This window comes from Eimeria mitis, genomic scaffold, assembly GCF_000499745.2.
Source record: "Eimeria mitis Houghton genomic scaffold, Emh_scaff6180, whole genome shotgun sequence".
Lineage (NCBI taxonomy): Eukaryota > Apicomplexa > Conoidasida > Eucoccidiorida > Eimeriidae > Eimeria > Eimeria mitis.
The window spans coordinates 111-3,075 of record NW_024015686.1 but is presented as its reverse complement, the minus strand read 5'-3'; the positions used below and the strand labels follow the sequence as shown (position 1 = coordinate 3,075).

Sequence of the window (2,965 nt, the reverse complement as noted above, 5' to 3'; positions counted from 1 at the left end):
AACAGCAGTCTTTTCCTCTCGTACACCGGAAAAGCTGAGTAATAAGGTTTTTCATCCGAGTTGGCAACCTATTCCTTTAAGGAGCACAGGTTCTCTGGAGAATGGCGGAAAGGTATCATTGTGATCATTTCAGTAGATTAAGGCGGAGCGCTTCTGCGTATATATGATTATAGGCATTGCGATTGCACCGGTCCATAGGTGAGAATACAGTACACTGTCCGCATTGTGACCAAATTAGAGAGCTGTCCTCTGCAGCTATATGCGAACTCGACTCAAAAACGACGGCAATGAAACTAACTGTGCTGTATTTCAGAAAGTGAATATTTTGGAGCAGCGGAGGGCCAACAGCAACTCACGGACGTTACTGCTCACGAGATACGCATTGTGCACCATGAATCAGAGGAACGGTGTCTTGCTTCGGCAAGCCGCAACTAACTAGCGTAAAAATTGTTCAGGTGAGAACATCCTTAGTTTCACCGTGAGCACTCTGTCCTCCCGGCTACTCTGTTTGGTCCTTTGGCTCTCCACTTGGATTATCCTGGTACCGGGAGCTCTCCACCTTCGTCGAGGACCGTCCTGAGGCGGAAGACGCAATATAGGAGTCCCCGTTAGTTTGTATCAGGCTTAATCATAGCTACCCAAATATCTGGGATTGGTGCGAAGAGGGCGCGGCCTTTCATCAGCTTTCGCGCTTTTGGTGCGACCCTTGCTGCAAGGCGACCGTCCATGCGCGTACGTGCGAGTGTGCCAAAGCCCTGCCCATTCACTGACGCTGGACATAGTTGTTGGGCGCATACTTCGCCCTTCTAATGCAACGTACACGCAAGTAGAATCACGAGTTCCAGTTTCACAGACCGTTCTACAACGCTCTACGCGCAGGCCCGCGTGCCGGCGCGCCACGTGGCCTCGACACTGAAATGAATGTCAGCCGTTTCTGGGTAGTTATTGTCCTGCGCATTTTAACTCCGTTATTGTTCACTACACTTCGAGGACTTTTCTCAGACAGACCATGCAGCATTACTGGTCGGGCAGTGTAGAGGGGCCCCACGGGGTGATTGCGCATTGCAGCGTCGGCAGGTATGTCCACCGTTTTTTCCAGTAGACGAAGGCAGGCACGTTTTTCCTGCCTTGCGCTCGAGGATACGTTTTCGTGTGCATTGCAGTTTGACGCCGTCGGTTCGGTACGACGAACAACAAATGCAGTCGTGTGCGCACCGGTCCGGTGCCGCCAGATTGAAGAATAGTGCACTCGTGTGTATATCTCTGACGCATAACAGATGAAATGCAAATTTCACTCAAAATTTTAAACACGAATAATATTTTGATTCGAAATGCAACCTCCTCATGCGTCGCTACTACGTTCGCGAGTGAGCGTTCGTCGGCCCGTTGCGCCACAGCGGATCGTCGGCGCAACTGTGATGGAGTGCCAAAAGAGATAAAAGTATCCAAGCTTCACCGTCCACTACCGGTTAATAAATTAGTTGCTGCAAAATATACAAACAGAAAACAAAATAACAAATAGCTTGGGCTGGCCCTGCCGCTGGCCCGTTTGGGTGGTTGCCACGCGAAAATGCAAGTGGAGCACCGCCGGTCGCGCGTGGATGTGTCTCGTGTCTCCTCTCAAGAGACACCGCCCCCCAGCGTGAAAACACAGGACAGGTTCACCCCGGCAACGTGTTGGACCCGAAATCTCTAGTAATTTTTTTTCCACTGAATTGGGATACCTTTTTGTTTGTGTATGCGTTCGAATATGTGCCGCTCCGTGCCACTCTTCCTCGCCTCCCTGGCGTTTGCTGTTGCAGTCAGCAACCAACTGGGGAATGCGGATGCCTCTTTGTCTGCATCTGAGGTGGCTCTGCATCACAACGAAGCTCAAGTGAGAAGTGAAGAAGTCTTTGCTCGCGAGGCAAGCTTGAAAGAATCCGGCAGGCGCCTCAAGACATCACTGGCTATCGCCTCTCTAGTGGCAGCCGTTGCTGCACTTGTATTTGTTATTTCCCGCTGCTTTAGAGGGCTCGAATCCAAACGCACCTTTAGTGTCCAGGGAGTAGTTGCTCGACGACTTGCATTTGAGGAAGGATCGGATGTGGAAGAAGAGGGGGCATGCGCCCCCGGTTACGGTTTCGTCGGTGGCATACCTGTTGCTAAGGACGCATCAGGAGCACCTACAAGAGTCCTCGTTTACGTCGAAGACGGAAAACCTTATATGCATCATCCTAAAACTGGACGGGACATTCCCCTTATAGTGAAACATGTAGAGGGCGTAGGTCTGATGCTGCACGAAGCGGGTACCCATTTTGACCTTGAATGGGTGCTGTACCACCCGGACGAACCGAAGCCCTCAGTGGGAGGCGAATCAGCTGGAGAAGGAGCAGAGGAGGGTGAGGAAGCAGCAGCGGGTGGAGAAGAGGAAAAGGGAGACTCAGACTCCAGCTCCAGTGACAGCGAGGCTGAGGGAGGAGAAGAAGACAAACCAAGAGCAGAAAAAATTGTGTATAAACCCCCAGAAGAAGAATGGACTCATGACGAAAACCCGGAGTTTCCTTACGTGGTGACCATAGGTGGCATGCCATTTGAAGTTGATGCAGACAACGGAGAGCTCAAAAGAGCTCTGTTAGAGGTCCGCCATGGACAGATTGTTTTCATCCATCCTACATTCGGGCAGGCAATGAAGCTTCATCTCGAGGAAGGGGACCTAAGGAGTTCAGAAGGCTTTACGATCACTGAATTAATTGAGCAGATTAAACAAATGGGGCCGCAATAGGAAAAATCATTTCCTGGCCTCCAACAACCAAAATGAAATTTTGAAACGTCGTGTGGCTTTCTCCGGGTTTTCTTATGCATTGGCACGAGTCAATCGAGAGAATCAAAAAGCACGAGTTTTGGGCGCTTCACCTTCCCTTTTTGGATCCGTGATCAGGATCATCGTTTGCCCCCAACAGTGTTACCGCCAGTTTGTTTTGTG

The 2,965-nt window shown here is 50.6% G+C and overlaps 1 protein-coding gene across 1 annotated transcript; it reads left to right on the top strand.

Annotated features, from left to right (window-relative positions):
• Positions 1 to 1,750: 1,750 nt before the first annotated feature.
• On the top strand, positions 1,751 to 2,764 carry EMH_0086400 (uncharacterized protein; the record flags this gene model as incomplete). Its single annotated transcript, XM_038022891.1, has 1 exon — positions 1,751 to 2,764. The coding sequence occupies one exon, from the start codon at positions 1,751 to 1,753 to the stop codon at positions 2,762 to 2,764; it is 1,014 nt and encodes a 337-aa protein (XP_037878745.1).
• Positions 2,765 to 2,965: the final 201 nt, after the last annotated feature.